We start from the raw sequence: 24,892 nt of genomic DNA, 5'->3' as shown, positions 1-24,892 counted from the left end.
ATTAAAGATTAGTTATTTTGTGACATGTGTCTTAAGTAAATTAGAGACATCTATGGGAAATTCGGGTCACCCGGTTTGGATGATACTTGTATTTCGATCATCTTCATCAGGACCAATTCCTTTTCAAAATGACATCAATTGTCCGTCCGTCAAAAATTGCCCTTGCAGGTGTCCTATGTTTTATGTTGACTCAAAACATTCTCTCTCTTGGTGTCCTTGGCAAAGCTGTGCACAATAGCTGCACTGCCAGCCTGGTCTGCGTTTCTCAGGGAAATTAGTGTGTCAGGCATCTCCCTGTGTTCATGAGCCTCTCCAGTGTCTTCCATTCATTTCAATGCAGCTGTGGCTTCCATCTTGATTTACATGGCTGTTCATGTTAGTTGTGTTTAAGCGTCAGTAAGCAGTTCATGTGTATTCTTGTGCAACTAGCTAAGTGAGTCATAAGCATGTTCTTCGTGCCTAAGAGTAATGCGGCTGATTACTTTGGTGATGTCATCCGGTTATGGTCTGTGGGGCTGCTTTAGTGAGTGGTGTCTGTTATCTTGGTGGTATGCTAGGGGTAGGGGGGTTAACGCCCCCACTACACTGGCAAAGCCAAATCAGATGAAATCTGTGGAACTCAACAAATTCCATGCCCAGCTAAATGCACATCCATTAGCAAATGCAAAGCCAAATAACCTGTGCGTTGTATCCACATGCCCTACAGTGTGTTTGAATGACAAGGGTGAAACATGGCATCTGATATTAAAAGGCACAATCTCACAATTAAAAAAATAATTATGATACATGCACATTTATTGTCTATAAAACCCAACCAAGTCATGGTCAGTGTGACTCACCATTAATATGTCAATACATTTGTTTCTATCAACAGTTACATTATTTCAAATAAAATGCTTCTACATACATTTGTCAATTTTGCGTGAATATGTAATAATGCAGGACGGGGATGAAGGGACAGAATCAAATTAAGTGCCGGGGCTCAAATATTTTCAAACACTGCCCTGATACGTTAGGATGGGAAGCTCCACACCCACTGTATCCACCACCCACGTCTGTGCCCTATGCTGTCAACAAATATGGGGGCTTTAACAGCTTCGATAGTTTGGGTTTTAAAAATGTGCAAAATAATGGAATAATGTTTCTTTGGAGCAGTAACAGCAAAATTCTGAAATTTTAGGTAATTTTTTCCGATCAGTGTATTAATGGTGGAAAAGTGTATCTTATCCTCTTCTCTTATTTTTTGTTTAGTAGATTACTTGTTTTTTCTGTTTCTGTAGTTATTCTTTTTTGGTTTTATTGTTATATGTTATTTCAGGTTTCCTTTTTTTGTAAAGGTTCATGTCAGACCTGTTGTGAAGTTGCTTATCAAGAGTAGTGCTTCATGGTAAGCATGAAATGGAATGCGATGTTAATCTGGTTCACTTTGCTCTGGTGATGTCATAGAACCAGCCTGCAAGTCTTTATGTTGATCTCAATGTTCTATATTTGGCAGTTGGTGTCTCTGGACTGAAGCAGAAGGGTCCTCAGTTGTGGGGGGTCTTTTCATCCTGTTAATTAAATAAACAACCTATATGAAGACTTACCTGAGTCCCATTCGTCTTCATAACAATGGCGACGAGGATGGGATGACAGGAGACCTCCCACGACCTCTCTCCAGCGCGTAAATCGCTCCGCTTCCTTGAGCATTGTAGTGACCTCCGAGGGAGTGAAGACCCGCCGTGCCCTCTCCTGTTGTCCAGTGCTCTGGGCCGCCCGGCTTATCTGGCAGTGCAGGAGCGGGCCCTTGAACGAGATAATCGGACGGACGTCGTTGCCTCCAGCGTGAGTTCCTGCTGCCTACACTCAAGTAAGTGCCGTGCGCGTTGCCCCGCCAGCGCCGACGGAGGCCTGCCGCGCAGTCCCATCGATCCTAGTGCCCTTCTGGGCCGGACGAGGCCATTCCCCAGGCCGTATATTCCGGGGGGAAAAGTGCGCGGGCCCCAGCAGCACTGTCTCGCTTCGAGGCAAAGAAGCGTGAAGGAGTAGTTCACCCGTGTGAGGCGAGGAGGCTCACAGTGACTGTGAGCGGCAACGATACTGCGTTTTGGACTTTCATACCCGCACAACGCACGCCGTGTTGGTTGACGGGGAGGCAGTGGGCAGGACACAGTTGAGAGTAATACCGTATTGATGGTAAAGCGCGCACGGCACAAAAAAAATAAAAACACACGGCCCAGCGGTCACACATGAGCAGTGCAACCTACCGTATGGACAAGTGTAGGTTCGACATGCAGAAGAAACTGATGGTGGTTCATTGATACACGGTGAATTATTTTTCAGTGCATTTTTTTTGTTGCAAAACCAGGAGCTGCACTTTTAGGATTGTACTGTGCACCTACTGCAACTATACGAGAGTGGAGAGCCGGCCAAGAGTCTTTCTCACAGCCAAGAGGTGTTCATTGAAACAGTCTACTGTTCCAGCTAGGAGCATTGCTCAGCAGCATGGCAGGTTTACGGGCATCGCAGGTCCACCAATTTTCATGCCAATTGCAGGACCTGTTAAAATGTTATGGGCCCAATGGCACAAGGGGTTCTTGCACTATTTGAGAGCAGCTGGGGGAACATCTTACTCAAGTGAGAGAAAATTAGCTTTGTTACTGCATTTCTTGGGGTATGAGGGTCAGAGAGTATACGAGACGCTCCCACAACCCCATGGTGATGGCTCTGGAGATGACATGAACGAATTTGATGTGGCTTTGATGGAGTTGGATAAGCACTTCAACCCCAAGACCAGCACTATATTGGAGCGTTATAACTTTTGCATGCGTGTGCAGGCATCTGGAGAATCGGTGGAAGAATATGTAACGGCGTTGAGACATCTTGCCTTGTCTTGCAAATTTCAAGATAAATTTGATGAACACATACGTGATCAGTTTATGACACATTGCAGGGCAAACAAAATTCGAGAGGAAATATGGCTGAGAGATGAGCCAAATTTAGATGAAGTGTTGGACATTGCAAGAAGAGTAGAACATTCCTTAGCGTGTGTAGCCAAGTTATCTAAAAATGAGATGGGAGATCCAAAGGAGAACAAATCTGAAGTCTTAAGTGTGACTGATGGGAAGCCAAAGAAAAAGTCCAGGAATCGGCAGTCAAGTCGTGGAGTTGTGGAGGAGAAAAGAGGTCAAGAGACAGTGCAGAAGACGGAGAAGAAGGATGAAAGACTTTGTTTCCGTTGTGCTAGCAACACACATTTTGCATCATCTGTTGTATGCCCGGGTCGCAGGGCTACATGTGCTAGGTGTAAAAGGAAGGGGCATTATGTGAACTGCTGTAAACACTTTCAATTTGGATACAGTAATCAAAGGAAAGTCTTATATGTGAATGAAGAAGAAGATGGAAGATCGTCTGAGGAGGAAATGTCTATTCCATTGCAGAGTGTTGTTATTAACACTGTTAATGTTGTGTCGGAGAGTGAAAACATGGATGATTGTGAGCGTCCGTATGCATTAGTTAAAGTGAATGGCCATGAGATATCCATGATGGCAGATTCTGGGTCTAAAATTACCTTAGTGCCTAAAAATGTATTTGAGAAGGACATTTAAGGAGAAGTGTCCGGCCTATCTAAACCTGATATAAATCCAGGTGGTTATAATCAAGATAAGATTGACTTGTTGGGGTATGTCTGGTGCGAGTTTGAGTTCAAGGGACGTAAATGTAATGGCAAGGTTTACATAACGAAAAGAGGTCAGACCTTATTAGGATGGAGGGAGCAGAAAAATCTTGCCATCAGGCTAGATCCCAACAAAGACGAGTAGGTCTTTCAGGTGTCAGGACCATGTGTAGGGTCATGCAAATATGTAGAAGAGCACAGAGGTGTGTTCAATGGAAACATGGGGAAAGTGAAAGGTTTTATACACCAAATCGTATTAAAGCGAAATAGTACACCCGTGGCTGCTAAGCTCAGGCCAGTGCCCTTGTCCTTAAGGGAAGGGGTCAAGAAGGAGTTGATGAATTTGTTAAAGTCCGGTGTAATTGAGAAGGCAGGTGGTGTTGAATGGGTGTCCCCGGTAGTCGTTGTTAAAAAGAGTTCAGGGGATCTAAGATTGTGCATAGACATGCGTGAACTCAACAAATGCGTCATGGTTGATAGGCACCCGTTGTCTAACATGTGTGAAATGTTGACCATGGTTGGGTGGGGGAAATTCTTTTCAAAATTGGATATGGCCTCAGCCTATCACCAGATTGAGTTGGAGGAGGGATGTAGAAAATGTACTGCTTTCATCACTCACGAGGGAGTTTTTCAGTTTAGAAGGATGCCTTTTGGATTGGCATCGGCCTCGTCGGTTTTTCAAAAAGTGATGGATCGGTTGCTCAGATGTGTGAAGGGGGTGTTTTGTTTCCAAGATGATGTTTTGGTATGTGGGGAAACGCTGGAAGAACATGACAAAAGATTGCTCGAGGTGTTGAGAATCTTTGAGGAGAGAGGAATCACGTTGAGGCAGGAAAAGTGTAAATTTGTGGTTTCCAAAGTTGATTACTTAGGCCATGAAGTTTCACATGAAGGGGTGATACCCAAGGAGAGTATTGTAAATTCGATAAAGGTGATTGAGAAGCCAACCAATAAAAGTGAACTGCGTTCATTTTTGGGCATGACGGAATTCTATCAAAGGTTTGTCATGAATTATGCATCCAAGGTGTTGGAAATGAGGAAGATTCTAAAAAAGGGTGCTGAGTTTATATGGAACAAAAAGTGTGATATGGAGTTTGCAAGGATCAAACAAGAGATTGATATGGCCTGGCCATTGGGATGTTTTGACACAAGGAGATGTTCCATTATCACAGTAGATGCCAGCGATGGTGGTCTGGGTGCAGTACTTTCGCAGAAACAGGATGATGGTTCAGAAGAAGTGATAGAACATGCATCACGTGGGTTGAAAGGTGCAGAGTTGAGGTATTCCGTGCTTGAGAAGGAAGCTTTAGCATGTTATTGGGCAGTTGAGAGGTTCAGGAATTTTGTGTGGGGTATGGAATTTATTTTACGCACGGATCATAAGCCCTTAAAGGTTATTTTCGAAAGTAAAGGTTTGGATAAGGTGTCACGCAGGGTAGCCGGGTGGGTTACCAGGATGCAAGCGCACACATTTTCTATGGAGATCATTCCTGGGAAGGAGAACATGTTAGCAGACAATCTTTCAAGGGTGAGAGTTGCAACCCAGGAAGGGTTAATTGAGGAGATGGAAATGGAAATGGTGTTTGTGAACACTGAAGGAATTGTGTCTAAGGAAGAGTGGTTGGCGGAGATTAGAATGGACGAAATAATTAGCAAGGTAATTACTTATATATTGGCATCCGTTTGGCCCAACAAATCTGAATTGGTCGAGGCGGAAAGACCTTATTGGGAGGTTAGGGATGAATTGTCTGTTAATGATGGTGTGCTGTTCAGGTGGGAGAGAGCAGTTGCTCCGGCAGTTATACGGAAAAGGATTATTGACCTAGCTCATAGTGGTCATATTGGTATTACCAAAACCAACGGGGTTTTGAGATCGGATTATTGGTGGCCGGGATTTGACACAGAGGTTGAGAATCGCCTGGCAGAATGTCATTTTTGCATCAAGAGTGGGAAGGGGGTGGAGGCTAGAAAACAACCTCTTATTGATGTAGGTGTTCCAACCAAGGTTTGGAGTGAAATAGCAATGGACATTTTAGGTCCGGTTGAGCTAGGCTATGGACGAGGAAAGTATGTGGTTCTGGTGGTTGATTTATTTTCCAGGTGGGTAGAATTCAAGGTTGTCCGTGAAATATCAGGAGAAAACATGGTGAAGGTGTTGCAGGAAATTTTTGCAAGTGAAGGTTTACCTGAAAGTGTTCTCACGGATAATGGAACTCAATTCGTGGGAGGTGTATTTCCTGCATATTTAAAGAAGTGTGGAGTAGCCCATAAGAGGACAGCATTATACCATCCTGAAACTAACGGAATGGTAGAAAGGTTAAATAGGTGTGTGATGGAGAGCGTGCGCATGGGTGAACAGTGTGGTTTCGACAAGTTAGTGACCATTCAAAACAGAATGTGGGCTTTGCGCATGGCACCTCACACAACTACTGGATTGTGTCCTTTTGAACTAATGAGGGGTCGAAAACCGTCCTCTATAGCATGTCCTCCATGGTTAGGGAGGAGAAGAGATTCGGATGTGGTTATTGATCAAGTGAGGAATGTCTTGAAGAAAAAGAACAGTGAGTGGGTCATGCGGGAAAACAAGAAGAGAGGAAGAAAGGAATTGCATGTGGAACGAGGTGACTGGGTAAGGATAAAAAAGGGTGTGGTAAAGAGGAAGGGAGAGCCATTATACTCTGATCCAGTTAGGGTAGTTGCAGTTATGAAGGGTGCAGTGCGAGTAGATGGTGGTCAGGTTTGGAACAAAAGTAGAGTTGCCACTACGAAGAGAGGTCAGAGGTGAGGAGAGTCAGAGGTGAGGAGATGTAGTAACGCAAATTAATTTTTGTATACACACACATCTTTAAGAAAATTAGTTTATGTATACACATACGTCTTTAAAAAAAAAAGGGGGAGATGTGTTGTGAAGTTGCTTATCAAGAGTAGTGCTGCATGGTAAGCATGAAATGGAATGCTATGTTAATCTGGTTCACTTTGCTCTGGTGATGTCATAGAACCAGCCTGCAAGTCTTTATGTTGTTCTCAATGTTCTATATTTGGCAGTTGGTGTCTCTGGACTGAAGCAGAAGGGTCCTCAGTTGTGGGGGGTCTTTTCATCCTGTTACTTAAATAAACAACCTATATGAAGACTTACCTGAGTCCCATTCGTCTTCATAACAGAACCATATGCAAATAAAAATATATATATATATTGGGGCGTAAAGCTGCAACACCCACCGGCTTTTTGTGGTTGACGGATGTACTCACTACAGCAGAAGTGCGATTTACAAATGCCTATGAACATACACATAAAATATCATGCGCGTTGTGTCTTGACATGAGACACGTTTAAGTGTGTCTTTAAACAAAATCATCATACTGGTAGTTACAATAATAAGGTTACCAAAACACCACATCATAATCACACTGTGTCTGAAACCATAAGTGCCGGGGCTCAGAAATAAGTCCCATGGCGGTGCCCTGGCAAGCACCCTCACACATTAAGCACTGGGCAGAACTAGTATGAAGCCAAACCAGAGGAACGGCTGGAACTGAGCAATTGAACCGACAAATCCCAGTAAAAGAATCCGCCCAAGATCCGCCTAAGGCCGGACAAAATATGTCCCGACAACTGCGCGAGTGGGAAATTAATGAGGACATAGCAGGCACTACGTCGTCACCGAAAGAAGAAGTCAAAACTTTGACTGGGGAATGCTAGGAGTTAGCGAGGAATGTGACGGGGGAATCGCCCAGACTTGGGGATAATACCACACTTGACTTGCCAGTAAGAATGAAGCTGTCGACGAGAAAACAGAGGAAAATGGAGGCGGCGGCACAGTAACACCTGCAGGGTCCTCCACTACCACTCCTCCCCGCTCCCTGGGTGAGGGGAGGCCTTGCGCGAGAAACAGCGCCAAAAACAACCAAAAGCCAGCGAAGGGCAAACAATGGAAATGGGTTGGGTAAGCCCTTTATGATGAGCGGGCGTCCTACAGCAGGAAGCATCCAGCACCTGCAGTAGGAGGCCCGCCCCGTCGCTGGAGAGGAGAAGGATTTCGTTTTCCACCCCCCACCCCACAAAGGAACATGAGGAGGATGACACCTGGTCATCGCTGTCGCAGAACGGTCAGGCGGGAAGATGCCAGTGTTTGGGCGACCGACTCCGAATGAGCCAGGAGGAAGCTGGAAGGGTCTTCACTCTTCTCGGACCAGCGCCTCTTGGCAGCCTAACAGCAGGGCCGTCGGGTGGTAACAACAAGGGCTCAGCTTCCTCCAAAAGAAACAGCGCTCTCCCTGCCCATGGACACCTGCAGGGGCAGAGTAGGCTCAGGCACAATGGGTTGGGAGAGTTGGGCCTACTATGGACTTTATGCAAAGGAATAGGGGGAAGCAGGTGGATTGGACACGGAGCAAGCGCCACACTTACAGACTGAATTTCACTAAATGTGTGCAGTGATTCTTTTGTTGTGAACATAAAACTGCAGCCAAGTTTGCCATTTTGAAAAACAACCGTCTCATTCCTGCTAATTTTCTTAAAGGAAAATAAAGGGAAACAGAAGAATGAGCAAAAATGTGGCTTATTGGCTATGGGTACAAATGGACAAATGCAGGGGTTATTCAGCTGTTCTTACTGCTTGCGTTAGAACCCTCACTGAGGAGGAGCTCACATCATTCCGGACCCCTTCCCATAGTGGCGCTTTTGCACATAAATCGTCCGTTTCTGCTCTCGTGCAGGAAGGCAAAGCTTCCCTTTGATGTGTCCACGCCTTTCTCTATCTTACCCCCCCCCCCACCCCCACAGGCACGCCATCCTTAAGTGCATGGTCCAATATAAAAAAGCGGAGGGCACCTCCTCTGTGACACAACACGGGGCCCTGCTGTAGAAGCGAGGCTTGGAGTAAACGCTATGGTCAATGTGTCCTTATAGTGTCATTTATTGGTGCTGTCCTTTCACCATTGCTCCCGTGGCAGAACCTCGAGCCAGTGCACTTCAGACCCTGGGTCCATCTTCCGGGCGGATTCTGCAATTAATACCAACACAAGATGAATGGAAACGGTCTATTTATTCAGCCTACAAGACGTGTGTAATGCACCTGAAGAATACAGCGCACACCTGTCAACAGTGGAGAAAACAGCACGGGTGAACACACCTAGTAAAGGGTCAAATGAAACCTGTGTTTCTGAAGTGTTCCCATCCTCGTGTGCTCCTGTAGAGAACATTCACCAAATGTAGTTAGAAAAAGTGCCTCCTTCCTCCGATGTCCCGATGTCTACCAATGGCGGCGCACAGAAGATTTCTGGAAAAGTTACAGAAGCATCTATTCCCTCAGTGTTCCAATAGGAAGGCGCTACAAAGTATGCATTTGTAATAGATTTTGAAAGGCGACGCAAGTTGTGAGGATCACAGAGGCAAGTGAGAGGGGAAAGAGAGGCTAGCAGTGGGGGTAAGTCTATGGTACCACTATTGAACCGGTGACATGAATGGGGCAACTGGAGCACACCATGAGTTTGAATGCAGGGGGAAGCGTGGCAGTTCAGAAGGGACCATGGGTGCAAGAGTGGGACTTGAAGCTAGCAGGAAAGAGGAGGGGGATATTGGAGGGCAGTCCAGATGCTTGTCATCTGTGGAATTGGGAAGGAGAAGAGGTAGAGTCATCAGCCAAGAGGCAAGAAGATGCGAGGACAGTGGCGCGCGGCGCGCATGGGCCTGGGGGGGAGAGAGGCACTTGCGAGGATGGGATCAGAGATATGAGATGAGGGGGGTAGAGAAGGTGGTCTTGGTCTGGTGGCATGGGACGTGGAGCGGTCAAGAATGGATCGGGTGCAGGAGGAAAGGAGCACCGGGAACCGGTCCCTACACATGCTCCAAGGAGGAGGGTCAGAGGGAACACGGAAGCAGATCAGGGACTGGGACAGTCGAAGGAATCTCACAGTAATTTGTAAAGTGCCAACTGCTTAGCAGGGCCATCCCCCACTATAGTCCCCCCGCTACCCCCCAGAAAGCAAGAGATAGATGCAATGGTTTCATTACTCATAATAATCACACAGACAAGTTCTATAGAATTTGGAAACACAAGATCACATTTATTGGAGTCATACACAATTTGAGGGCGGTCCCAGCCATTAACTGAAGCAATTGCCTTAGACTTTTAAGGTGGCCCTTAGGGTTTTACCTGGGCTTGCAATAGTTGAACTTTCCCGGGTGACACTTGTCACTTCTGGTTTTGCAGAGTAGCCCCAGCAGCCTCCGCCTTATAACTGCTCCCCGCAGCCCAAAGCCGGATGTGGCTGGGCCCGGGGATGCCTCCTTCCGTCTCTGAAGCAGAGGAGATGCTAGATACCCCCGGGGAGGGGGTGTGGCCAGAGGGGCGGCCCGCCGTGCAGGCTGTCTCTCTAGAGCCCCCTCTGGAGGCTGGCCAGTATGGCCTTGTAGGACTGGTGCACTGTTGCGCAGTTCTGGGTGTCCGGAATGTACAACAAAACAAACAAATGGCAGTGCCCCCACACACACATAAAAGAATGGTAAACATTTCAGACAGTTTTATGGTTTGATAACACAGATATTAGGCTAACATTGCATGCAACATTTGCATGACATGTGCAGCATAGTAAGCTATCACTTACTGGGACGTGTGGTGCGTAATGTGCACTGTTGCGGTGTGGTCTGTAATGTGCACTGTCGTGGTGTGGTGCTTAATGTGGACTGTCGCGAGGGTGGTGTGGCAGTTGCTAGTCTGGGATGCATAGTGTTTCGACCCCATGGCAGTTTGAGGGGTGCTGCGGGTCGGTATGCCAAGTTCATTGTGTGATTGGTAGCGAGGCCGTCTGTTTTTGATACAGCTGTATCAAAACAGACGGCACACCTGTGTACATATATTCGGGTACACAGGTCATTTGAGCAATATATTATGGCAAGCAGAGAAACAAGAAAGAAGTAAGTGCTGCGATCACAGTGTAGGGCATTCAGAGCAGAGAAGAAGTCCTCACAGATAAAGGTCAAGCGTTATCCCGGGAATAACGCATCCTTGTAGGTGGAGCAACGCTCCTTGGGGTGGAACGGGGCGAGGCTGGCTTTGGCAATATTACATGCAGGATGCGTGTGCAGAGGTGTCGCTAGGGGGGCTATAGCCCCAGGTCTTTTAGTTGTAGCCCCGGATAGAAAGAAGCCCAGGGGCTACAGCCAAAGGACTAGCTAGCCCCAAGTCTCGACATTAGCGTAGCCCCGGATCTTTCCAGACCTAGCAACACCCCTGTGTGTGTGCCTCAGAGGAGACATGGCACCTTGTGAGAAACTGTGTCAACCAGGATCAGTGGCGGCTTCGGCCATGCAGAGGTGGTTATAGGAGGAACAGTGCTGTGGACCTGAGCGGCAGCCACATGCCTTGGGGGCGGGGGGGGACTTTGGGTGGTTTGCAGAATGTGGGATCTGACCCGCTTGAATCTCAGGAAGTTCCAGTATCATAATGCCACATAGATAAAGAAAAGAGCCTGACTGCTCATTCCCCCCTCCGGGGCGTGAAGGAGTGGGGAAAATGCCCACTGCCATCCCCAGTCGCTGGTCACTTTATGCATAGATTGGGCAAGAGGGAGCATGGCGTTTAAAAGGTTTGTGTGAGCAAATGCCTGCGAGTCAAACCAAGCGCATATGTATTTGCATCTTTAGTTAGTTTACTTATTTTATTGCACATGTAGGTTTGTATTTTATTTTACTTTATTTATTACATTTGTTACACGCCCAGACCCTGCGGCATCACGGCGTGCTTACAGACAGCTTTAGAAATGATCTTAGACATGGCTACTTCCGTAGCATATATACATTTAGCAGGTAAATGCGGTTACAAAATAAAACAATTAAAGTGTGCATAAGGAAGTACACACGGCATTCAGTTGTATTTACAATGTTCAGTTCAGTCCACCCCAGGATGAGTGTTCTATTAGCCCGGGAGGACTCATAATAACTGAGGTGGCTGTCTAGAATTTGCTAGAATTGGTTAAATAACCATGTTTTTAAGGCTTTTATAAAACCTAGGAAGGATTCCTCCTGCTTGATATTGAGTGGGAGGGAATTCCAGTGTGTAGGGGCAAGGACTTGCAAGCTGCTACCTCCTGCTCTGGTACATTTATGACGCGGGATCTACAAGAGTGCGTAGTTATCGGATCTGTGAGTCCTACTGGATGTTTTTTTCTTGATGGTGTTGTTCAGATAAATGGGGGCTTTATTGGCGAGACATTTGTGTGTGACACATAAGGTTTTGAAATAGGTTTACCGCTCAAATTAAGTACAAGGGGCGTCAGAGCGCCGTATAAGAAGCCATGCATTAATCTATGACGGATTCCTGGGGATCAAAGGCTGTAATGGAGAGCGTGATTTCTTCACCTATGGATAGAAATACGAATGGATTTGAATCCTATCTGACGGTGTCCACTGATTTTCCTGCATACATTACAGAGAATGCTTTTTTTACTAAAACATGAACAACTAAACAAATCCAGAAATTTGGGAAAAATGTATGTGGGGTTGGGGTAGGCTTAGGCTTATAGGACAATATGGGGTATGGGAGGTCCCTCCCCACCCCGCAAAAAAGAAAAAAAAAGTGGTATGGAAAGTGCTATTCGTTTCAAGTAACGGAGGAGAGGGGAACACTGAGTTTTAAAGATCGGTGAAAAGGGTTGAGGGTGTGGGTTAGTGGGGTGAGCGGTGGGTGGCTAGAGCCATGGAAAAGCAGGGAAAGTGGAGGCTGTGGGTTAGTGGGGTGAGCAGTGGGTGGCTAGAGCCATGATCAAGCAGGGAAGGTGGAGGGTGTGGGGTAGTGGTGTGAGCAGTGGCTTGAGCCATGTGCAAGCAAGGAAAGTGGAAGGTGAAAGGTGGAGGGTGTGGGTCAGTAGGGTGGACGGTGGGTGGCTGGAGCCATGGGCAAGCAGGGGAGGTGGAGGGTGTGGGCGAGTGGTGGGTGGCTAGAGCCATGGGCATTCAGGGAAGGTGGAGGCTGTGGGTTCGGGGTTTGTGGGGTAAGCAGTGGGTAGCTAGAGCCATGGGCAAGCAAGGAAGGTGGAGGCTGTGGGTTAGTGGGGTGAGCAGTGGGTGGCTAGAGCGATGATCAAGCAGGGAAGGTGAAGGGTGTGGGGTTAGCGTGGGTGGCTAGAGCCATGGGCAAGCAGGGAAAGTGGAAGCTGTGGGTTAGTGCGGTGAGCGGTGGGTGGCTAGAGCCATGGGCAAGCAGGCACGGTGGACGGTGTGGGTTAGTGGGGTGAGCGGTGGGTGGCTAGAGCCATTGGCAAGCAGGGCAAGGTGGAGTTTGTGGGGTTAGTGGGGTTAGCGTGGGTGGCTAGAGCCATGGGCAAGCAAGGAAAGTGGAGGCTGTGGGTTAGTGCGGTGAGCGGTGGGTGGCTAGAGCCATGGGCAAGCAGGCACGGTGGACGTGTGGGTTAGTGGGGTGAGCGGTGGGTGGCTAGAGCCATGAGCAAGTAGGGAAGGTGAAGGGTGTGGGTTAGTGGGGTGAGCGGTGGGTGGCTCGAGCCATGTGCAAGCAGGGAAGGTGGAGGCTGTGGGTAAGTGGGGTGAGCGGTGGGTGGCTCGAGCCATGGGCAAGTAAGGAAGGTGGATGGTGGGTTTGTGGGGTGAGCGGTGGGTGGCTAGAATCATGGGCAAGCAGGGGAGGTGGAGGGTGTAGGTTCGGGGTTTGTGGGGTAAGCAGTGGGTAGCTAGAGCCATGGGCAAGCAGGGAATGTGAAGGCTGTGGGTTAGTGGGGTGAGCAGTGGGTGGCTAAAGCCATGATCAAGTAGGGAAGGTGGAGGATGTGGGGTTAGTGGGGTTAGCGTGGGTGGCTAGAGCCATGGGCAAGCAGGGAAAGTGGAGGATGTGGGTTATTTCGGTGAGCGGTGGGTGGCTAGAGCCATGGGCAAGCAGGCACGGTGGACGGTGTGGGTTGGTGGGGTTAGCGTGGGTGGCTAGAGCCATGGGCAAGCAGGGAAAGTGGAGGATATGGGTTATTTCGGTGAGCGGTGGGTGGCTAGAGCCATGGGCAAGCAGGCACGGTGGACGGTGTGGGTTGGTGGGGTGAGCGGTGGGTGGCTAGAGCCATGAGCAAGCAGGGAAGGTGGAGGGTGTGGGTTAGTGGGGTGAGCGGTGGGTGGCTAGAGCCATGGGCAAGCAGGGACGGTGGAGGGTGTGGGTTACTAGGGTGAGCAGTGGGTGGCTCGAGCCATGAGCAAGCACGGAAGGTGGAGGGTGTGGGTTACTGGGGTGAGCAGTGGGTGGCTCGAGCCATGGGCCAGCAGGGAAGGTGGAGGGTGTGGGTTAGTGGGGTTAGCGTGGGTGGCTAGAGCCATGGGCAAGTAGGGAAAGTGGAGGCTGTGGGTTAGTGCGGTGAGTGGTGGGTGGCTAGAATCATGGGCAAGCAGGGAAGGTGGACGCTGTGGGTTAGTGTTGTGAGCAGTGGCTTGAGCCATGTGCAAGCAAGGAAAGTGTAAGGTGGAAGATGGAGGGTGTGCGTTAGTAGGGTGGACGGTGGGTGGCTGGAGCCGTGGGCAAGCAGGGAAGGTGGAGGGTGTGGGTAAGTGGGGTGAGCAGTGGCTCGAGCCATGTGCAAGCAAGGAAAGTGTAAGGTGCAAGGTGGAGGGTGTGGGTAAGTGGGGTGAGCGGTGGGTGGCTCGAGCCATGGGCAAGCAAGGAAGGTGGAGGGTGGGTTTGTGGGATGAGCGGTGGGTGGCTAGAATCATGGGCAAGCAGGGGAGGTGGAGGGTGTGGGTTAGTCGGGTGAGCGGTGGGTGAGTAGAGCCATGGGCAAGCAGGGAAGGTGAAGGCTCTGGGTTAGTGGGGTGAACAGTTGCTCGAGCCATGGGCAAGCAAGGGAGCGGCCGGGGAAAGGGACATGGCACTAAGATCAGAGAGCTGACTGGTCCGCCATCGCTGGATGGGAGAAATGGGTGTCATTGGTGGGATGGGGGTAGGAACGGTGGGAGTAGGGGATACCATGTCAGCAGATAAGCCTGTGAGGGGCAGGGATGTGGGGACGATGTGTGAAAGAGTAAGAGGAAAATCTCTGTGGGAGCGAGCCTTGGAGCAGGGGTACAGGAGGAGCATTTGGGCGCTAGGCAGAAAATGGGTGCTAGACAAGCCAGCAAACCGTTAAGGCAGGCGGTGAAAGGGTGCATTTTAGCACTGAAGCCATGAGCACACTACTGGGGTGTGGTGTGGGGAAAGGGGTGGGTGGGCACGATACGGCCCAGAAAGGAAAATCTACCAGGCCGCTGTAAGACAATAGATCAAAGTGGCAGGAGAGGAAGAGAAGGAAGGCAGGCTGGCGCGGCCAGGCCGCCCAGTCATTGGCATGTCGTCAAGGCGGTGTTTTGCCCTGGACTTGGATGGGAAGGTGTGATGCGGCCTTGAGCTGTCGCTAGCGGGGTGTGTGAACCAGGGGTGGACTAACAACCAAAAGATGCCCTGGAAATAATGTTCAAAGTGGCGCCATATTAGACTTGTTCAGCAATCCCAACGCTTTACCTATGAGAGCATTTGGAAATGGAACAGGCTACCACACAAAAGAGGCCCAGGGTGCAGAGGCCTGCAAGGACATCTCCCGAGGTCCCTATAGGCCAGTCCACCATTGGCGTGAACCCATCAAAGTGCTGTGCCCTGCTGCCAATTATTGTTTTCACCATGTCTGCTTTGCTCCGAGCCCCACTTTAAAGTTCTTTTGTTTTAATCAAGCGATGGCCTGCATTTGGCAATTAATGGGGAATGGCCGCTGCTGGCAGGTTCGCCTACAGTGAACTTTTTAGGCGAAAATCCCCGAATCTTGCTGAAAGGGTTAAATGTTCGAGTCATTAACTCTCTGGTGGGCACCTGTGCATGCCAACACCAAGTCCCCGCCGCACTCTTCCATTGACTGATTAACTTGTGAAGCAAAGGGCAAGGTGAATACTTCTGGCAATTCACAAGGCTGGCTGGCCAATTCGCTCGCTTCTTTTACAAGCAGAAATAGTTGACATTTTTTGTCGTACTAAACATCATATAAAAACTCCTACATAATAACAAGCTGTATTTATAAAGAGCAGATGACAGTCGTAATAGCATAACCCTGGGAGGAGTTCACAGATAACGCAAGCTGTCCAATATTACTTGTGAATGCCCACTTTACTTCAATGTACTTGCAAGTAGCAGAGTGCAGAAAAAGAAACAGCACAGGATGTTCCACTGTGCAGACAGGTGGCACGCGCCATCATTATGAGGCGGTGGCACGCGCCATCATTATCAGGCGGTGGCACGCGCCATCATTATCAGGCGGTGGTACGCGCCATCATTATCAGGTGGTGCCATCATTATCAGGCAGTGGCACGCGCCATCATTATCAGGCGGTGGCACGGGCCATCATTTTCAGGTGGTGGCACGCGCCATCATTTTCAGGCGGTGGCAATCGCTATCATTATCAGGTGGTGGCAATCGCTATCATTATCAGGTGGTTGCACGAGCCATCATTATCAGGTGGTGGCAATCGCTATCATTATCAGGTGGTGGCACCAGCCATCATTATCAGGTGGTGGCGCCATACTTTTAATTATACTTGGCATGATTACACTACAGGTAGCTCGAGTTCTTTGGTGTACCGTATCATCAGTCCAGGTTTCCTGTTTTCTTTGCATTCTGGTAAATGTAGTTCTTCATTTGCAAAAGCAAAAGGACATATGGCAGGCACGAGAATGCAAAGAAAATAAATAAAGCAAGATGAACCACTCACACCTGTTGGGGTATGTGCCTCAGCTTCATAAACACCGTAGGGAGTAGGTCGGAGGTGGCGACAAAGTAGGTGCCAAGTCGCAGATTTTTGCTTTTTATCCAGTAGTGCACTGCATTGTAGGTCCAAACCCGAGGAAAAGTAAAACTACTAGTCCCAGAATGCAAGCCTCTGTTGACTGAAAAGCCAAGACTGGATGAGACTTCTAAGCGAAATAGAGCCCTCGTTCAGTACAGCTTTGCTGCTGTCCGTGGTCCTGGCTTGCACGCCCACACCTCTTGCAATCCACTACATGGAACCCTGCATGGGTGGATAGCTCAGCAGTGAAGTGCTGCCCTGACATGTGGAAAGCCTGCTCCATGTGAGCTCAGTTCCCTGCAGGGCTGAGTCAAGCCTTCAGCCTGCTGGCCTCCATACATGGAGTATCACATTAAAACCTGAAGGCACCAGGTCTGAAGAGGTACATAAAAACAAAGTCGTATAAGGTACCATGACAGCATATAACTGCTATGCTGTAGAAGAAAGCAAAGTGACCTGAGCCAAAAACCAGGACCGGCAGAACATTTCACATCTCACACTACCCCACAAGAGCTCCTTTTCTGCAATTGGTTGGGAAATTGGTGTCAGTGAAGTAGTGATGTTGGATGACAAACCTGGGCAGAAGCTTATGAACAGTGCCAGCTTTACTGGGATTGAAAAAGATCTTACTCGCCGCTCACTTTGCCTGCAGACTACCACAGCATGGCCAGGCGATCTCAAGCATTAGGCTGCCATTCGCTGCAGGTTGGGGAATCGGACCAGAATTGCACCCCCAATGTTTCTCTCTAGGTTACGCCCTTAACTGTAATTGATCAAGCTGGAGGCAGAGATCTCCCCTACCTGTAATAGATCAAACCGAAGGCCAGGGATCTCCCCTACCTGTAATTGATCATCAAGTTGGAGGCAGGGATCTCCCCTACGTGTAATTGATCATCAAGCTGGAGACAGGGATCTCCCCTACGTGTAATTGATCATCAAGCTGGAGACAGGGATCTCCCCTACCTGTAATTGATCATCAAGATGGAGACAGGGATCTCCCCTACCTGTAATTGATCATCAGGCTGGAGGCAGGGATCTGCCCTACCTGTAATTGATCGTCAAGCTGGAGGCAGGGATCTGCCCTACCTGTAATTGATCGTCAAGCTGGAGGCAGGGATCTGCCCTACCTGTAATTGATCATCAAGCTGGAGGCAGGGATCTCCCCTACCTGTAATTGATCAAGCCAGAGGCAGCGTTCACCTTGTCTTTTGTTTTATCGTGAGCGTGCAGCATTGACCCTGAGAGGTGCAGTTTGTGAAAAGTAAGCAGTTAGCAACTGTCAGACTTTGCTCCCAATATAAACAGGCCTCAAGTCTCTATTGTCTAGGCACTCCATTAAGAGGCTAGTTAGCAAGATCATGGTAATTATGTTATCGACCGTGGAAGGAAGAAACACCATGAGGCAGATTCTCAAAAAGTAGCACAAATAAGAGGAGCACAGATCATCAGCAAGCCACTTACTTCTCAAAGGCAACCTGTGCATTTCAGTAGGGGCTGGATAGTAGAGCACGGTAGATAGTAGCCAGGCGTGGACATGTTTCAGAGACGGGGCCCATCTCTATGAAATGCTTGAACCAAAAAAAAGGCATTTCCATCCAAGGACATCATTTTAAATTGAAGCTCCTGGGCTGTGGCCAGTGCCATGTGGCTCTTTGTTTCTGGAGCGGCTGGCTTCTTTGTTGAGGCCTCTTAAAAAAAAGCAGGGGTTCCACAAGTGTAACACTTTGAGCAGTGACTGTAAATAAGAAAGAATAGGAAGAACACATAATGTGTCTTTCTGGAATCCAAAACAATAATTGCTCGACTCATTAAAGCGGTGAAGTGTTGTGTTCCATTGCATCCCATGATGTCACTTTGGGGTGGGTTCAAATTACATCACTTCCTGTGATGTCATCAGAGATTAAGGATCATCTGATGTCACATCCGCTACCCTTGGCATGTTGGTGAATTTACATCCCTGTTTCCATCCCTGTTTGGGGGATGGAAATGCAAGTGTAACCGCCACAGTTTAAACCATGGCGGTCACATTTAAAGAAGAAATCATGACACCTGCTGATATGACCCTGTCATTTGTGTCTCCTCTTGCATCTGTTCCCAACATTTGGCTTTTGTGTAAGTATGGGATAGAAATGTGCCAGGCACTGTTATAATGGAATCCCTTGCCAAAAAATGGCAACAGCTGGCAAATGGTATGATCACCTGGCCATGAGATAGAAGTGCCTACCTGATGCCTATACACAAGCCAAAACTGTTGACTTTGTTAATGTTTGGCACTTGGTTAGGAATTTCATTACATCAGTAGTAGATGTACTGCTGTAATTAAGCCGTCAACTCTCAACAGACGTCTTTGAAATAACACGGGCAGGTCAAAGTTTGACGTTACTGATTGATAGGCTTAGCTCAAAGAGATCCCAGGAGGTTAAGTTTTGGGTGGGCAGGGGCAGGTAGTGAGTGAGCATTTTCATTGGGATTAGCATGGACAGTCAATGGTGAGTAGATAACTAAGCAACACTGACAAGCTCTGTGTCCCTCTGCACTTTTAATCTCCTTCCTAACTATACCCCCAATTCAATAGTTCCGGCTTATAGGTGGCACCTATGTGCCACCTTATAGCCTAAACTATAAATGTGATCAGTTGAAGGTTTTTCCCTTGAGAGGTACTAGTATGCTCAGGCATGGGTCCTGCACCTTCACTCGGGATTCCCAATGAGGTTGAAACATGTCTGGAGTTGCTTATGGTCTCAGGCGGGGGTGTGGCCTAGCAGCTTGGGTTGGTGAAAATGTACGGAATGGGATCAAGCCTGATTTGCATATGGTCTTTCCCGTACCATAATGGCATGCTAGAATGAAAAAAATAACAAGGGGGGGGGTGGGGTCCTGGCAGTCTCTCTGCCAGACATTAGTCCTGGTTGTGAGAGCCTTACCCAGATTCTTTAGCTCACTATCTTTCACAGAGGAGAAATTTTCAAAACATATCAGTCTTTGTCCTGCCCAGGGGCAGTCCAGCAGCGAAATGTTAGGCAATTCTCCTCTGAACAAGAGTACCAAGAGTATCCCCAGACACGTGTTTCCGTCTGGTTGGACCTCATCAGTAGGGTGAAGCTGTGCCTCTCTAAGAATAGTGAGCAGGGGGTCCACGTCTTTATTGCCCTAGTAATTTAGGGTGAGACCCAAAGCTACTTAAATTATGCAAATTAACAAGGGGGGAGGGATCCTGGGAGTCACTCTGCCAGACATTAGTCCTGGTTGTGAGAGCCTTACCCAGATTCTTTAGCTCACTATCTTTCACAGAGAAGAAATATCCCAAACATACCAGTCTTTGTCCTGCCCAGGGGCAGTCCAGCAGCGAAATGTTAGGCAATTCTCCTCTGAACAAGAGTACCAAGAGCAACCCCAGCCACGTGTTTCGGTCTGGTTGGACCTCATCAGTAGGGTGAAGCTGTGCCTCTCTAAGAATAGTGAGCACGGGGTCCACGTCTGGATTGCCCTAGTAATTTAGGGTGAGACCCAAAGCTACTCAAATTATGCAAATTAACAAGGGGGAGGGATCCTGGGAGTCTCACTGCCAGACATTAGTCCTGGTTTGCGAGAGCCTTACCCAGAGTCTTTAGCTCACTATATTCCCTTTTTGAAGAGCCTTGTGCCCCGACTCCTCATCCCCAGACAAGCTTTGGTTCCCGCTAGGGGCGGCCAGCCCCAGGCTCGAACTGGCCAATAGGGCAATCGGGCAATGCCTGAACCGAAAACTAAAAATGCTCGTGTGTGCCACTTTTTGGGCCGATGTGGGAAAGTTTGAATGAATTACTTCACTATGTAGCTAGTAGTTTTGACGATTGTTGCTCAATCTTCTTTAAATTGCACAATTTTCATTACATTTTATCAAAAAACTCCACCTTGGGTACTGCTCAAACAGTATGTCACAAAAGGAATTAATTGCCATTTGCAACTGTGGGCCAATTTTTCATTGGTGCCCAAGACAATGTTATGCCCAGCCCGATCCTGGGCAGCCCCACAGTTTAAAGACCACGGCTATAGAGGGAGGGCCGGTAGCCAGCCTGTTTGGCGCCCCACGCAAGACCCCTGGCCTAGAGGCGCGCATCTGCTGGATGGGAAGCACCCAGTCCTGCTGGACTGGGGATAGCAGGTGGTAGTGGCTCTCGCATAGAACTCCTGCTAAGTGCTGCTCCTTCCTGGTGGTATTACCCACTTTTATCGAGGGCTATTTCCCAAGAGTATGCTTTGGCGAATCGTGGCCCATCGGGAATTAGCGCATGCGCAAATCACAAAAGACTTGAGAGGCAAGATGAGGTGGCACCGAACCCAGAGGAGGGAAGGAGAGAGATGGAGGGCAATGTGGGGGGTGGAGTTTCGCTCGGGCAGGACATGTGGAAGAAGGGGGTGGCACAGGGTGGACCGAGAACTAAAAGAGGACCTGGAAATAAGTTACAAAGTCGCCCCATATTACATATTGTCAGCAAGCCCAACCCTTTTCATATGGGAAAATGTGGAAACTGCATAAAAGGGAGCCAGGGTGCAAAGGCCTACCGGGAAATCTCTGCAGTTCCCCATAGGCCAGTCCACCCCTGGGGAGGTGGGGAGTGCAGGATGGGAATGAGTAGGGCCTAGCGGGAGATCAGGGTTGTTCCCCACAGAAGAGAAGCATGGGGCTGTGGATGGGAGGGGAGAGGTTGATGGGTGCAGGTTGCAGGGGTGTTCCCCGTAGCAGAGAAGGGTCGGGATTAGAGGGTGCAGGGCAGAGACGTCTTTATGGAAGGGCAAAAGGGGCACTTGCCCCGGGCCTCCACCTTGGAGGTGGGCCCCACAAGGCTGCCTAAGCTAAAGTAGTCAGGTTCCATTGTTCACCAAACACAAACAGCACAGGGCAGGACATTTTATGGCATGCTGCTGAGGCTATACCTATTCTGTTGTTGACAAATTTGGATTGCCCGCAGGCACCATAAAGCTATGGGTATGGTTAGTGATCGCAATGAGGTAGGCACAAACAGATATTTCAATACCTCTGGTTTGGTGGAGGGGGGGCCAAAAGGTGTCAGTGCCATAGCAACTGAAAAGTGCTTAAGATGCCTGGTGAAGGGTGTATATGCACGAAACGTGATTCCCCGTCGTGCCAAATACAGACCTGGTGAAGCCAGGCTTCAGCAAAAGTGGCCAGCATGGAATTTGCATAGATCCCTTCCTGGTGGGTTCCCACTGGCCCGAGATGCCCCACTGCTGAGGATTCCGCACAAGTGCTGCCCTCCTCCAATAGCCTCCTGTGCCTGAGACAGGAGTCACTTGCCCTAGCCGCACTGTGGACTGGCCTATAGGGAACTCCGGACATTTCCTGGTAGGCCTCTGCACCCTGGGCTTATTTTGTGTGGTAACCTGTTTTATTTCAACATTTTTTCATAGGAAAAGGGTGGGTGGGGCTTGCTGAAAACGGGTAACATGGCGCCACTTTGAAAATCATTTCCAGGGCCCCTTATTGTTTCCCAGTCCACCCCTGCCTAGCAGGTCTGCAGGCCTCCACACACAGGACCTGCATGTGATCATGTGGACGGCTTATTTTCTGCCTCACGTCAAATAGGGGCGAAGTGGGCCTGTAGTGACTGCGTTTCCTGCAGCATCCCCCCGTCACACTCATTAAGCACTTTGCTTGCATGGCTGCTCCCAGGCTGACATCCAGGCCTAGCCTCCCCTCGTCGCCCGACCTCTCCTCCCTGCGTTTCTCCGGCAGTGCTAGAATTATTGTGTTATCTGTCTGCAGGTGCGCTCAGCCAGCCCGCGAGGGCCTCCCAGCTGTGCCGTGTGTCTGCCAATCCGACGCCTGCATCCCTGCGCGTGACGGGGCTGGTGGGTGGATGCTATTGTTCCCTGCCCGATTGTAAAGCAAAGAGGAAAGACGGCGCTTTGCAAACGTGCAGCCAGGGAGGGGGTGGGCATTTAAAATTTCCCGGTTAATGAGTGGCTGGCCACCCCCCTCGCCCTCCCAGGCCCCTCCAGACTGCGCCCTGCGCCTGTCCCCGGGGACTGCGAGCAGCGTGCTCCCTGGGCTCGGAGACCGTGATTGCCGCCTCCCTCTGGCACTGACATCCTTATGTACGACGACCCGTACCCCCATGGACAGGAAGACTCCGAGGTGGTGAGTGGGGCTGGGAGAGAGGCAATGCTGGGGGCCCTTCCCGTGGGTCCATGCTGGGGCGCGAGCCGGCCGGTGTGTGCGCCCCGCTCTGTTCAGTGCAGTGGCTGAGGCGGCTGTCGGGCGGGTCCTTGAGGCGTGCACCTGTATGCGCTGTGAGGAGAGCAGGCTGCGCTTGTTTGTGTAGAGAAGAGCGCGGGCTCCAGGGGATGAGGCTAGACCCGTGACACAGGGCCCCACAGAAGCACAACCTTTGACTTCAGAGCACGAAATGGCCAACGAGAGAGTGGGTACTCCTGCCTGGTGACTGTTGGGGTGTTGCACACATGGAGGTAGACAGGGTTGTGGCATACTTGGCAAGGGGACGTTAGCCGGCGGGGATCACAAGTGGGCACGAGCCACTGCTTGCGTGTGAGGGGCGAGGCTCCCATGCTGTAGAGATTTGGGCTGGTGGGTGAAACCTGTGCGGGAGCAGTGGCATTGGGAGACGTCATGTGCTCGGGGGTAAATAACCTGACACTCAAGAGCACCAACATTTACCCGGGGTTGCGGAGGAGGCTAATCGCACGGTGCAAACTTTCACCCAGGTGATGCCATCACAGTGCATAGCATCCCAGGAATGTGCCTGTGGCTATGTCTTTTTTTTTAAATGGCATTCTGCTTTCCACCAAAACTAAAAAGTGATGGCTAGAATTAAATAAATCCTAATCACTAGCCTTGTTCTGCGTATCACTATCACACTGGCTATGTCTTTTTTTTTTAAATGGCATTCTGCTTTCCACCAAAACTAAAAAGTGATGGCTAGAATTAAATAAATCATAATCACTAGCCTTGTTCTGCGTATCACTATCACACTGGCTATGTCTTTTTTTTTTAAATGGCATTCTGCTTTCCACCAAAACTAAAAAGTGTGGCTACAATTAAATAAATCATAATCACTAGCCTTGTTCTGCGTATCACTATCACACTGGCTATGTCTTTTTTTTTTAAATGGCATTCTGCTTTCCACCAAAACTAAAAAGTGATGGCTAGAATTAAATAAATCATAATCACTAGCCTTGTTCTGCGTATCACTATCACACTGGCTATGTCTTTTTTTTTTTAAATGGCATTCTGCTTTCCACCAAAACTAAAAAGTGATGGCTAGAATTAAATAAATCATAATCACTAGCCTTGTTCTGCGTATCACTATCACACTGGCTATGTCTTTTTTTTTTAAATGGCATTCTGCTTTCCACCAAAACTAAAAAGTGATGGCTAGAATTAAATAAATCATAATCACTAGCCTTGTTCTGCGTATCACTATCACACTGGCTATGTCTTTTTTTTTTTAAATGGCATTCTGCTTTCCACCAAAACTAAAAAGTGATGGCTAGAATTAAATAAATCATAATCACTAGCCTTGTTCTGCGTATCACTATCACACTGGCTATGTCTTTTTTTTTTAAATGGCATTCTGCTTTCCACCAAAACTAAAAAGTGATGGCTAGAATTAAATAAATCATAATCACTAGCCTTGTTCTGCGTATCATTACATACCACACGCTGGTGGCGGGACCAAGGTTGGTTTACAATGGCTAAGCCTCCACACTGACATGAGTGGGGTTTAGACTCTATTAAGAGACACAGAGGCGAGTATTCTGCATTCATTTCTTTACACCTCAAAATAGCAGCAAAGAAATACAACATGTTTTAAAACATGAAACCTTTGGTAAAACATTTTTTTTTTAAACGCGAACCAACACATTTGACACTTTGAGAAAGGACCCCAGTCCAAGATGGCAGCCATGTCCCTCTCCACCAATGGGGGTCCAAGCTCCCATATAAAGCCTTAAGAAGATAGTCCCTTGTCCTCTTTTGTAGCTGCAAGGCAAAGGCAAGAACAACAAAGCCAGCCCAAACAAGCACTGGCACCCATCGAGAGAGCAATGTCCAGTCACCATGGTGCTTCTTCGGAACTCCCTGTGAAACGTCCACACCGACAACATCCTCAGAATGGAACAGCAGCAAAGCAAACTCATGATGAGGGAGGGCAGGAGGGATAATGCTCACCTTTTGTGTCTCTTAATAGAATCTAAACCCCCACTCATGTTAGTCTGGGGTGTTAGCGATTCTATGGTGAGACCGGAAGCTTCATATTATGCAAGTTCAAAGCTCTTGCAACACCACATTAGAAACATGTCTAAACTTCTTGTGGTAAAAAGTCTTAAAAGTAGACTCCTTGGACTAATTAGCTGCTTTAAGGACATCTTGTAGACTACCCCAAGGAAAACTGATGTGGAAGCTATAGCTCCCTAGAGGAA

The 24,892-nt window shown here is 48.7% G+C and overlaps 1 protein-coding gene across 3 annotated transcripts in view; it reads left to right on the top strand.

Moving 5' to 3' along the window:
• The window catches only part of CACNB3 (calcium voltage-gated channel auxiliary subunit beta 3), a 544,884-nt gene that overhangs the window by 253,132 nt on the left and 266,860 nt on the right, over positions 1-24,892 (top strand). Inside the window, exon 1 of one of the 3 annotated variants that reach the window (XM_069653853.1) lies at positions 22,341-22,592. The exons of the other annotated variants lie outside the window; for them this stretch is intronic. Coding sequence (XP_069509954.1) covers positions 22,548-22,592 — 45 coding nt within the window. The 5' untranslated portion in view covers positions 22,341-22,547. Of the gene's footprint in view, positions 1-22,340; positions 22,593-24,892 lie in introns of those variants that run through there. 3 annotated transcript variants of the gene reach the window in all.

The sequence above is a fragment of the Ambystoma mexicanum genome, chromosome 3q (genome assembly GCF_040938575.1).
Source record: "Ambystoma mexicanum isolate Mex_15411 chromosome 3q, UKY_AmexF1_1, whole genome shotgun sequence".
Lineage (NCBI taxonomy): Eukaryota > Metazoa > Chordata > Amphibia > Caudata > Ambystomatidae > Ambystoma > Ambystoma mexicanum.
The sequence above is the reverse complement of the archived record's forward strand: the minus strand, read 5'-3'. Positions and strand labels throughout refer to the sequence as shown.